At 34.3% G+C, this 11,539-nt stretch overlaps 1 protein-coding gene across 3 annotated transcripts in view; it reads left to right on the top strand.

Moving 5' to 3' along the window:
* STRN3 (striatin 3) overlaps positions 1-11,539 on the top strand; it is a 46,527-nt gene that overhangs the window by 12,440 nt on the left and 22,548 nt on the right. For all 3 annotated transcript variants that reach the window (XM_029284172.1, XM_015816144.1, XM_015816143.2), the window contains 4 exons: positions 1,800-1,903; positions 2,836-2,909; positions 6,444-6,525; positions 7,642-7,821. In XM_029284172.1, the coding sequence (XP_029140005.1) occupies positions 1,800-1,903; positions 2,836-2,909; positions 6,444-6,525; positions 7,642-7,821 (440 nt within the window). The remainder of the gene's footprint in view (positions 1-1,799; positions 1,904-2,835; positions 2,910-6,443; positions 6,526-7,641; positions 7,822-11,539) is intronic.

Below are 11,539 nucleotides of genomic sequence, written 5' to 3'. Positions count from 1 at the left end.
TGCAGCACACAAGCGGCCGGACGGAGAACCGCCAAGGATTGATTGACTTCCGGGAGGGGCGGGTCCCAACTGCCGGGACACTTATAACCACAGGGCGGATGGTGGCTTGCGGCTGGGGGCAGGGTAACAGGGCGCAGGGCCAATGAGGAGCCCTGCGAGGGGGCAAGTCCCATGAGAGAGAGAGAGAGAGAGAGAGAGAGACAGAAGTGCAAGTGCCTCTGTCTCTGTCTCTCATGGGACTTGCCGGAGGGCCGCATTTATATAGAGCAGGGAGGGCTGTTCGAGGGCCGGATTAAACCAGGCCGCGGGCCGCAAATGGCCCGCGGGCCGGACTTTGGACATGCCTGGTATAGATAATGGCTAGATTTAGATTGAGGAAGCCCAGATTCAAACCCTTGCTGGATCATAAAATCTGCTGCATGACTTTAGACTAGTCATTCTCTCAGCCTAATTTATATTGCATGCTGTTGTGGGGGTAACATAAGTGGAGAGGAGGACTCATTTATGTCTCTAAGAAATGGGGCAGAATCTAATAAAATAAATTAAAAATATGTCGCTGTATTAATTTAATATTAATATTTAATATAATATTAATATTAAATTGGTGGAAAATTGTTTTCCCCCCATGTTGTCTTGTAATTAGTTCTGATATCTCCTTGAAAAAGCTTAGGATTCCTGTGGAAGACATTGAAATGTATATAAGAATTATAAGAGGTTTTAAGGAAAATTTCAGTTACACAAGTGAAAGTCCAGTACTGTAGCATAATTTTAGAAGTCATCTTCTTTTACTATTTATAGTGATTAAAAGAAATAAGCAGACATCTGGGAACCTGAATGCTAAAATCAAAAACATTAAAGAAAATATTCACGCTCAAAAGCATGGCGTTGTTTTCAAATCCATAGTTCTTATGTAATATAAATTTCATTAAAATTGTTTAACTGAATTTATGTCTAAATTAGAAGACCAACATTTGTTTCCAGACCTACACAGAGCACTTGAACAACCCATCTCCAGATTTCACAAGTGATTTTTTGTGGGATATTAGAGATGAAAATGCCCCATTGTTGCAATTGCAGTTATATTTTGCACTGTTCAACCAAAGCAACTTAGCAAATTTTATTGATTGACATGTTCCTTAAAACTTCAATTGATAATGAAATCTCACCATAGGGACTATTAGTATACTAACAGTGCTGCTTTAAAATTCTTTTCTGTGTAATTACAGTGTGGCATTTATGCAAAGCTGTGGTACTTTTATTTGTATCTGGAATCTTTCTGATTCCACTTCTTTAAAGTCATAGGATTGACAAATAATATAATGATGAATAAAATGCTTCAGTGCTGTTTAGCATAGAGCAGGGATGTCAAGCTGCCGGCCTGCAGGCTGGTTGCATCATACAGAGGCTGCGCCCACCCCAGCTCCGGCAATGCAAAAAAAGTTGTGTGTGTTGCGACGAGTTTGACACCCGGGGCATAGAGAGTTCCCCTGAGTTTTCCTATGAGGATTTTATTGTTCCTGCTTTATTTCTCTCCTTGACTTATGAATTAGAAATACATATTTGTTTTTGAATGCTGTTTTGAACAGGTTTACTGTAAAATAAAAATGGATTTGGTACAGTTCAGTTAGTTTGGCAAAACATTTTATCACAAAGAAATACAATCTATAGATTACTTTCTTTTTGTGGAGAATATCCCTGAAAATTCTTCTAGGAGGCATAGAACATAGAATTAAAATATGGTATATTGGATAAACATGATCAAATGAAAGATAATTATGTTACCATTTTTGTATTTTCAGGCTCGGATAGCATTTTTGCAAGGCGAGAGAAAGGGTCAAGAAAACTTGAAGAAAGATTTAGTAAGAAGAATAAAAATGTTAGAATATGCATTAAAACAAGAAAGGTATCTATCCCATGTTTCTCAACTGAGAAGTTTATGTATAATGTTTTCATATTAGTTAACATGACATTGATAATTGAAGAAAATTGTAGAATTTGAATATCGGTGTGAATGAAAAAGTAATATGGAACTAAATTCAGTTAAGTTGGAGGTGCTCTTGGTCCAAGATTTGGGTTCAGGGCTAATCCATCTGAAATAGCAGATTAGCTATTCCTTAATTACAGGGTGGAGGCTGTGACAAGAATGAATTTAATACTTATTTAATATGCTAGCTGTGGGTATTCCTGAACTGGTTGGTTTCTTGCCTTAAGTGTATCCCAAATTGTCTATTTCAATGTGCTCCAATAGTCAAAATGTTCTGAAGCTCCAGTTGATGGAAAATGTGGTAGCTAGGCTACTAATTGGTGCAAGATATTAGAACCATAAGATGTATTGGTTTATCAATTGCTTTCCAGACACAATTAGAAGGTGTTGATGTCAAGAACTAATATACAGCAATCTATTATTTGGATTTATGTTAAACTCTACATTTTTGAAACCCATTGCTGGTGCCTATTTATCTTTTTTAATTTAGAAGACAAAATCAGCTCAGTTATTTAAAAACTAAACATTTATTTTTGTAAACAGTAAATTTTATTGTTTTTATTTTAATGTTGGTCAGTATATAAAATGTAATTTTGTGGTTGTATGTATGGTTCTGTTTGATTTTTGAAGGCAGAAAAATTTTAAATATGCTTAATACACTAGCCATCTGTAAATAAAGGTGATTGAACAGGAGACATGCTAATTAAAACACTGATATTTCCAAGTCTATCTGATGACCAAAGGCAGTTCATAAGAGCAATCTTCATTGTTTAGACATCTTTGTATGAATGTTGTAAGGAAAATACAAATCTAAAATTTATTGGTCAATTTACTTACGTTTTTCTTTCAAGGGCAAAATACCATAAACTAAAATATGGCACAGAATTGAATCAAGGTGACTTGAAAATGCCAACTTTTGAATCAGGTAAAAATCTATTTATAACTATTGTATTTACCTCACATTCTTTTGTCCACCTTTTATACCAAAATAAGTCTTTGCAATCAATGTTAGCATTATTGTTTTGTATTGTGATTATAATTGGGTTTCATTTTATTTACAAAAGTTATGTGATCTTTTCAAGTTTTCTTAGTATTAAACTATTAGCCTGAAAAAGACAGAAATTTCGGCCTTTAAAGCGTTATTTTTATTATTCAGTCCAAATTTCAACTTTTCATTGTTTTTAAAGATATTTATAAAAAAACAGAAGTGCTGTTTCTTGATATCTCCATAAAGTAGTGTTAAAGCCCATAAGTGTGGGAAAAATTATAGAACATTTCTAGAGCTCTAGTGCTCTACCAGTCGACAGTCAGAGAAATAACCTTGAAATTGAGAAGATTGGGACAACAGTGAATCTTGAAAGGAGTGGGTATACTTTGAAAATCACCTCCAAGAGATGTTGTCTACGGAGCCACAAAAATCATAGAATAACAGCCAGAATTCTGTAGGCTTTTCTTGCCTTGGTTAAAGTTGGCAATTATGATTCCATTATAGGACAGTTGCTGGGTTATATGGTGGCATAAGGGAATAGCAAGGCAATAATTGTTAGTCAGTAAGAAGAGTATTGATGGTCAATTCAAATTTACTCTAAAACATCTGAATGAATTTTATAAACTTGGGAGGAATGTTTTAGGACAAATGATTCTAAAGTAGAAGTTTTGGAGTTACATCTGTGTCATTATATCTGGTGGAAACCAAACATGATAAGAATCTCATAATGCCTGTCAAAAAAAGAGTAGTGCTATGGTTTGGGGATGCTTTTCTACTTCAGAATATAGACAATTTGCTAACATTGCAGGAAGCATGAATTCTGCTTTGGCTCAGAAAAAATCTACAGCAGAATATCAGGTAATTTATCATCTAAACATAAAGCTCAAATGCGTTATGCAACAGCATAATATTCCCAACTTAACAAGCAAGTGTATGAGAAAATGGATGATGAAGAAGAAATTCAGAACTGAATTTGGTCAAATCAAAGTCTACCTAAATCCCATAGAAATGTTGTTGTAGAACTGAAATGAACAGTTCGTGTTTGAAATTTATCAGATGTTACTGAATTCAAGTATTTCAAAAATGGGTCAGAATTTCTACATAATGAGGTATGAGAATGATCACCAAGTACAATAATTAATAACTATATACAAATAATTATATACCAATATAATTTGTATATTACAGTTAAAGATTAATCTAAAGAGGGGAATTTTTCTTTTTTCTCACACTGCTACATCACATGGTAGATTACTTTGTTTATGAGCTAAATGAAACAAACATCACATTTCAGTGTTATATCACTCTGACTCCGTTTGTATTCTGCAATAAGCTTGTTTCATCTAGAACACATGAAAATGCATCCAGGTCAGACAATTGACTTCTGGAAATTGTTGGGTTGCTCCCAGAATGGTTCATTCCTAAGCGGAAAAAGAACATTTAAGACTTCTCCAAATAGTCTATTTGTGGATTAATGAATTGTTCACACACCTAGATAAGTCTTAATAGTCGATGATAAAAATAATAATTACAGTACCTCTAGGTAGTATATTTTCTTAGCCCAACACATTAAACTTATGCCTTTCTATGATTGGCAGTGGCAATTTGCGATATTTGCATTGGTCAGATCACTTTTAGAATATTGTTTCTATCACGACATTTAATGAAGTACAATGACATAATAAAACCTGTCCAGCTGAGGGCAAACAAATGTAAATGTCTAGAAGGAAAACTTTTGAAGAAAGATTTGATGCAGTAGGCCTATTTAGACTAAAGAAGAGAATATTGTGGGACAAAGATGATGATTCTCTTCAAGTATTTATAGAGTTGTCGTGTAGAATACAGGACAGACATTTTGGCTTGTTGTAGAAGATAGGAATCAATGGATTTTAAAAAATCAGTTGGAAATCAGAATATGTTTCTTAAAGTAAAAAAAAATTAGTGGTACAAGAGTTGCATTGGGAGGTTGAAGTTTCCTTCATTGTAAATATTTAAACCAAGGTTAAATAACCATCAGAAATGTTGTAATGGATTTCTACAATTGGCAGGGGAACTGAATATTCTTCAAGATTGCTTCAGGTTTTTACATTCTGTGTTTCTTTCCTTCCATAGTTTCTTTTTTGTTCAAGTTTTCCTATTTTTCAGTATAAGCCATTTATCATATAAGATTTATCTGTGAATCAAGCCAAGGTTCATGTTATTCCTCAAGAACAGTAATAAAAAAGTATGGAACAAATAGTAAAAAAAAACCAAGTTTTTTTTTAAATGGATTAAGTAAATTAATCAGAAAGCTGAGCAAAATTAAAGAAATTAAAGATGGCAGGTGGCTATGCTTTTCCTCGTCTATGTTACTATCAATTGCTGAGAGAATATTCCATTCTTTGATCGTATGTAAATATAAATGATTTACAACTTATATATCAGCAAACATAGCTTTCCATTCAATTGGAATACCATATATAATCTGGAATTATAAAGATTACATGTACCTTGTAACTTTTCCCTCACTTTTAAACATCTAGTAATACGCTAAAAATGAATTTAATTTGCTATCTTTAGGATATGCTTGTAAATTAGAATTTTAAAAATTCAGTAAATCAGAGTAATGCAAAACCTGGAATCCTTAATAAAAGACAGTAAAAAGAAAATGGAACACCTATCTGTATATCACTTTATAAAGCCTTAGCTTTATATAGCCTTAGTAAGGCCAAACTTGGAATACTACATCCAGTTTTGGTCACCACAATATAAAAAAGATGTTGAGACTCTGGAAAGAATGCGAAGAAGAACAACAAAGGTGATTAGGGGCCCTGAAGTTGAAACATATGAAGAATAGTTGCAGGAATTGGGTATGTCTAGTCTAAGGGGTATTTTAATTTGGTTTTTAAAATAATTTTAAAAAGAAACGGCCAATAATGAATATTTCATTTTAATCATATTTTAAAATTAGTATTATTGTATTAGTTATCTGTTTTAACTGGCTGTAAGCCGCCCTGAGTCCGTTAGGAGAAGGGCGGGGTATAAATTTGATAAATAATAAATAAATAAATAAATAAATAATGAAAAGAAGAACTTGGGGTGACTTGAAAGCAGTGTTCCAATATTTGAGGGGCAGCCACAAAGAAGAAGGGCTCAACCTATTTTCCAATGCACCAGAAGGCAAGACAAGAAACAATGAATGGAAACTAAACGAGAGAAGCATCCTAGAACTAAGCAGAAATTTTCTAACAGTGAGAACAATTAACTAGTGAAACGGCTTGCCTTCAGAAGTTGTAGGTGCTCCATCACTGCAGGCTTTTAAGAAGAGACAGGACAGCCATTTGTCTGAAATGGTATAGGGTCTCCTGCTTCAACAGGGAGTTGGTCTAGAAGACCTCTGAGGCCCTTCCAACTCTGTTATTCTATTATTCTGATCACTCAGATTTAATGTCTTGATGGCACATAATTTGTCGATTATTTTTTGTGTTGCAGAAGAAACCAAAGATACAGAGGTTCCTACAGTGCCTCATAATAGTCAGCTAACTTGGAAACAAGGCAGACAGTTGCTAAGACAGTAAGTATCATATTATATTGGGTTTGAAGGTCATTGTACATTGGAGCATAAGTATATGTGATGTACATTGTACATTGAATTACATAAGTTCTGATGTAATTGTAAATACTTGCTTGAACTCAATAATTAGTAATTAATCTAAAATAAGTGTAAAGAATTTTTTTCTTGGAATAGATTTACCTAAACAATTCATGTGAATTAAACTTCCTAGAAACAAAAAGCAGTGGCATAAGCTTCAGGACAGTGGTGGCAAACCTTTTAGAGACCGAGTGCCCAAATTGCAACCCAAAACCCACTTATGTATAACCGGGTGCCAGGTGGGCCTGGCCCACTGGGTGGGCATGGCTGTGGTGGTCATGGCAAACTGAGTGGGTGTGGCCAAGGTGGCCGTGGTCACCTTGATGTTGCTCATGGGGAGGGATGCCTGTGGGGCCAGGCAGGGTTGGGGGAGATCCAGGAGGTCTCTGGCAGGTGGGGCGGTGGGCAGGAGGCTTGTCCTGCAGGGTGAGACGAGGCAAGGCGAGACAGGGCGGGGGTGCCATTGTCGCAGGGCAAGGCGAGGCAGGGGCCAGAGCAGTGGCTGCCTGACACCATCGCCCCCCACACACAGAGGCCAGCGAGCGCATGGGGGCCAACAGTGTCCGTCAGCAGCCACAGCCTGCCAGCCCCTCGACCGGCGCACTCTGGGGCTCTGCAGCCCGCCACCAGCAGTTCAGAGAACCCGCCTCTGAGCTGGCCGGCCGGCCAACAGCTGAGGAGACACAGTGGGTCGTGCCCGGGAAAAGGAGAGCATGCGAGGCCAGGAGGGATGGGATGGGGGGAAGGGAAACCAGCCATGCTGGGATGCATCCATTCACATGGGACCTTGGTGAGTTGTGAGGCGGCTGGTTGAAGAGGGACGGTTGCCATCTCCGGGCATGGCGCGCATGCCTACAGAGAGGGCTCTGAGTGCCGCCTCTGGCACGCGTGCCATAGGTTCACCACCACTGCTTTAGGATGTTCTTAAACAATATGCTAAGAATAGCTGTATTTTAAATTGCCATACAGAACATCTTAGAGGTTCACTGATGATTGTGTGTATACATGACTATAATTCTACTTTCTTTTATCTTTTAGATATCTTCAAGAAGTAGGTTACACGGATACAATATTGGATGTACGATCACAGAGGGTGAGGTCTTTACTTGGACTTTCCAATTCAGAACCAAATGGCTCAGTAGAGACAAAAAAATTAGAACAGATTCTTAATGGAGGAGAATCTCCCACATCAAAACAAAAGGGACAAGACATGAAAAGGTAGGCAAAGTACTATAAATGTTTAGGAAGAGTGACTGCCTTCAAAGATATATCTGATAACTAATTTGTTTGCGTGGTATGGTTTTTTTTTTAAAAAATATTTGTACACAAAATTAAAACAGTTATACTGGTTGTCCTTGATTAAAAATATCTATTTTTGTAAAAAAAAAAAAAAAAATCTTATATCTCATCTGAGATAAATTCTGCACCTGCATAATTTAGGGAAATTCGCATGAACTTGAGGAAGGAACAAAGAGTTTCTTTTCTTTTAACTGACAATTAAATAATTTATTGCTATGCTTCTAATCATAGCCATATAATTATGACTACATAATAGTCATACTACTTCATGGTTAAAATTGTTTATTTTCTGAAAATCTTCATTATGTGACAACTAACAATTTGTGTATTAAAAGGTTATACAAGTTATTTTTTATCTTCAATGACATTTAAATATGAAAAGGTTACAATCAGAACTTAAAAAAATCAGATACATAGTTTCCTTGGAGTTTATGAATTAGAAATTAGTTTATTTTCTCTTGAGGTAAAGTAATTTAGTTCAAAAATAGACCACACCTATTTCTTTTTTATATATATACATATTTTATTAAGTTTTTATAGTTACAAATCTTTAGTGCTTAATAAACAATGTGTTGTCTGGGTTCACATATTTGACAATAATAATAATGCAACTTCCATTTCTACTCTCTACTCCGTTTTCTAGCCATTTATAAAAATTATCCCATGTTTGAAAATATTCTGTATCTTCTTTCCCTTTCATTTTCAATGTAAGCCTATCCATTTCCACACAATCCAAGATTTTCCTAATTATGTCTTCTTCTGATGGTGTTTCTTCATTTTTCCAATACTGTGCAAATGTAATTCTCGCTGCTGTTAATACATTTAATATTAAATATATACATTTTTGACATAGTTCTCTGTGATTATTCCTAGAAGAAACAGTTCTGGCTTAAAATCTATATGTTTACTTAACATTTTCTCTAACCACATATGTATTTTTGAACCAATTTTTTTTTGCTTTAGAGCATGTCCACCAGAGGTGATAGTACGTGCCTGGTTACATTTCCAACAATTACTAGACATGTTTTTAAACATTTTTGCTAATCTTGCAAATGGTAAATGCCATCTGTAAAACATTTTGTATAGATTTTCTTTATAAGTAGCTGCCCACAGGTTTTGCCATTTTTCTAATTCTACATTGTGTCCAAAATTTTTGCCCAAGTTATCATTGTTTCTTTAACCTGTTCATCTTCCATCTTCAAATTTAACAAAAATTTATAGAGTTTCTTAATCAATTTTTCATCTGATGACAATAGTATCTGGTCAAACACTGTTTGATCTTTATAAAAACCATATGTTTTAGCATCTTTTTTGTATCTCATTTGCATTTGCAAATGTGGCCACCATAATAGCTCAATACCCTGTTCTTCCAATTCTTGTTTAGTTTGTAATTTGCCATCAGTATTCAAAATGTCTCTGTATGTCACAAGTTTCTCATAGTTGATTAAATTTGGGTGCACAAACGCCTCCATTGTCGAGATCCAACCTAGTATTTTCATATAAATTTTCATTTTTATCTTTTCCCATATCAAAAGCAAGGCATTTCTTTTTTTTTTTTTTTTAAATAAATTTTTATTGATTTTTCATTGAAAGACAAAAATATAAATCTTTTATCACAATGTTAACCAGAAAAAAATAAATCAACACCAATCAATACATTCACGGACGTGTCCGGTGTCCCCCTCCCGCACCCCCCTCTCACTTGCCTACACCTTCCTCCTCATCTTCCACCACTCCTCCTTCCTCCCTCTTTCCTACTTCCCTTTCTCCCTCAACCATCCTGTCAGTGCAGTTGGGGTATCACCGGGCACCTCCTTAAAAAATCATACATATATATATATATATACATATAAATCTATAATACCAACCTAGCCCTTTCCCCCCTCCCCCCCAGGACTTCCCAAAGCTAATCTAGGAAATAAATGCACAATCATCCAATACTAATCAAAACTACTCATTATTACTACACACTAGTACAAAATTACTGTGACTCTAAAATAACATTAAATTACAACAAGAAAAAAATTTTTTTTTTAAAGTTATATCAATATATAATATACCTAATTTTTTCTAAGTTTTTAATCAAAAGCAACATAATAATTTTTCAGTTCATACTTTCTCTGAATATAATCTATCCATCTTCTCCATGTTGAGATAAATTTTTCCTGAAAATGATCCTTCAGGTACGCGGATATTTTTGCCATCTCTGCAAAATATGATACTTCCTTTTTTTTTTCCAATATAAAATGAAAATAACAAAAGTAGTATTTTTTTTTCTTTATGTAGTGTCTATAATGTGTTACAATATTGGGTAGGGGGGCGGGGGGCCTGAAGGGTTTGGTTTGGATCCGATTATAAGTTTATGTTCATTTGTTTATAATTATAGAGATTGAGGTTTGAGATTTGAATTTGTTAGGTAGAGGAGGCATAACTATTTTTAATAAGTAATAATTAGTTCTTCAAATACCCAAAATCTTTACCATTTCAGCAAGATAGTTTAACACCATCCCTTACTTATACAAAAAGAAAAAAGAAAAAAAAGTTCCCATCTTCCATAAAGTTAACAAGTTAATTCTGACATTTCATGAAGCTACACCTATAAAAAATCATTTGGAACCCTTAATAAGGTTTACAACTTCAATTACTTAATTATCATTCAATTGTTTATCAAATGTAAGATTAACAATAAGTCCACCTCCTTCAACCATTATTAAATAAAAAAAAAAAGAACCTTTAGGACCTTAATTCCCATCCATTCATAATTAAGTCAAACAAATTCAATTATTACAACATTATTATATTTATAATAATCTTCCTTTTAATAAAAATTATTCATTTAATTAATTCTTCAGATACCCAAAATCTTTACCATTTCAGCAAGATAAAAGAAAAAAGAAAAAATTCCCATCTTCCATAAAATTAACAAGTAAATTCTGTCATTTCATCAAACTACACCTATAAGAAATCATTTTGATCCCTTAATAAGGTTTACAACTTCAATTACTTAATTATCATTCAATTGTTTATCAAATATAACATTAACAATAAGTCCACCTCCTTCAACCATTATTAAATAAAAAAAAAAAAAAAAGGAGCCTTTAGGACCTTAATTCCCATCCATTCATAGTTAAGTCAAACAAATTCAATTATTACAACATTATCATATTTATAATAGTCTTCCTTCATTATTAGATCAGAAAAAAACCTTTAAGACATTTTTAACCCATCAGATAACATTTAATGTCATATTTATATCTAACTCTAGCTTTCTTTCTATACCAAGTGAATTCCCATATTAGAGCATTTCGATTATCAAACCTCAAGATTTGGTTACAAAACTTAATCACTTCAAACTGAGCAAAATTTGCTCCCCTTTCTGCCAATATAATCTGGATATCAATCTTTGTTGTTTTTAGCAGTTGAAATGAGTCCAAGTAACTTTGTATGAAATTAGTTTGCCTAATAGTTTCCACATTTACTCCCAGTATAAATTCACAATTAGGTTGCTCTGACTCTTCAAATTGTGTATCTTGATATATAAAAGCCTGTTCAGGGTTACTCAGTCTCTCTTCTATTATTCCTTGTTCCACAATTTTATTCGTTTTTAAAAAGTCAATGTAAGGTTCTAATATGGCCC

Source organism: Protobothrops mucrosquamatus, unplaced genomic scaffold, assembly GCF_001527695.2.
Source record: "Protobothrops mucrosquamatus isolate PMUCROS unplaced genomic scaffold, P.Mucros_1.0 scaffold403, whole genome shotgun sequence".
In the NCBI taxonomy this organism is placed as follows: domain Eukaryota; kingdom Metazoa; phylum Chordata; class Lepidosauria; order Squamata; family Viperidae; genus Protobothrops; species Protobothrops mucrosquamatus.
The sequence above is the reverse complement of the archived record's forward strand: the minus strand, read 5'-3'. Positions and strand labels throughout refer to the sequence as shown.